This window comes from Helobdella robusta, assembly GCF_000326865.2.
Source record: "Helobdella robusta unplaced genomic scaffold HELROscaffold_76, whole genome shotgun sequence".
NCBI classification, from domain to species: domain Eukaryota; kingdom Metazoa; phylum Annelida; class Clitellata; order Rhynchobdellida; family Glossiphoniidae; genus Helobdella; species Helobdella robusta.
This window is the reverse complement of record NW_008705432.1, coordinates 685,545-686,635: the sequence shown is the minus strand read 5'-3', so window position 1 is coordinate 686,635 and position 1,091 is coordinate 685,545. Positions and strand designations below refer to the sequence as shown.

The window sequence follows — 1,091 nt, the reverse complement described above, 5'->3', positions numbered from 1 at the left end:
TGAGGAGGAGGATGATGATGATGATATTGATGATGATGAGGAGGAGGATGATGATGATGATAAAGATGATGATGATAATTATGACGATGATGATAATTACTTTAAACTTAAATTCACTTTTAACTTTCTTCCACGTCCATTTTTTTTAACCCAAATTCGTCTTCAACCTCTTCCGCCCCAGGCAAAAACGAGTGCCAGCCTAACAACCCGTGTCAGAATGGTGGGAGCTGTGTGGATCGGATCAATTATTACGAGTGCTTCTGCTTGCCTAACTGGAGAGGAAAGAACTGCGACGCTGGTTAGGGGAATGATTGAATGAATGGATCGATGAATGGATGGATTGATGAATGAAAAATAAACGAATGAATGAAAGAGTGAGTGAACGAATGAAAAAAAAAGGATAAAAACAGCGAATTAAAAAAATTATTTGATCTGTGGATGAATAGAAGAATGATTGAATAAATATAGATAGATAGAAACAAACACCCACGCACACACACGCAAACAAACGCACGCACACACACAGCAAAATGTACCTCTTCCGGGGACATTGTATTTGTGCTGGACGGATCCGGAAGTATAGACAACGGAAACTTTTTATTGGTTGTTCAATTCGTTCAAAACGTCATCAGTCAATTAGATGTAGCCACCTCGCCAAACGATAACAACGACTTTCAGGTCAAGATAATGATGATAATGATGGTGGTTGTAATGATGATGGTGGTTGTGATAATGATGATGGTGGTGATGGTGATGATGATTGTGATAATGATGATGATGATAGTTTTGATTGTGATGATGATGATAGTTTTGATGATGGTGATGATGATGATGACCACGTAAACAATATTCCTAAAGTAAATATCGTTATAATAATTAGAAGGATGGGTGATGGTGACAACAGAAATGATGATGATGATGATCATAATAATAATTATTGCATATAATAATAATTAATATTATAATTATGATATTATAATTATAAGGTTGGATTGATAGTCTTCTCGACACAGCCAAGAGTTATTTTCTACCTCAACTCCTACTATAGCAAGTTAAAAATGATCGAAGCTGTCAATGTACCATTCACCTCA

The 1,091-nt window shown here is 36.0% G+C and overlaps 1 protein-coding gene across 1 annotated transcript in view; it reads left to right on the top strand.

Annotated features, from left to right (window-relative positions):
* The first annotated feature begins 204 nt into the window (after positions 1-204).
* The window catches only part of HELRODRAFT_104083 (hypothetical protein), a 5,996-nt gene continuing 5,109 nt past the window's right edge, over positions 205-1,091 (top strand). The window contains exons 1-3 of the mRNA XM_009031637.1: positions 205-298; positions 527-678; positions 987-1,091. The exon at positions 987-1,091 is cut by the window's right edge and continues 29 nt beyond it. Coding sequence (XP_009029885.1) covers positions 1,059-1,091 — 33 coding nt within the window. The 5' untranslated portion in view covers positions 205-298; positions 527-678; positions 987-1,058. The remainder of the gene's footprint in view (positions 299-526; positions 679-986) is intronic.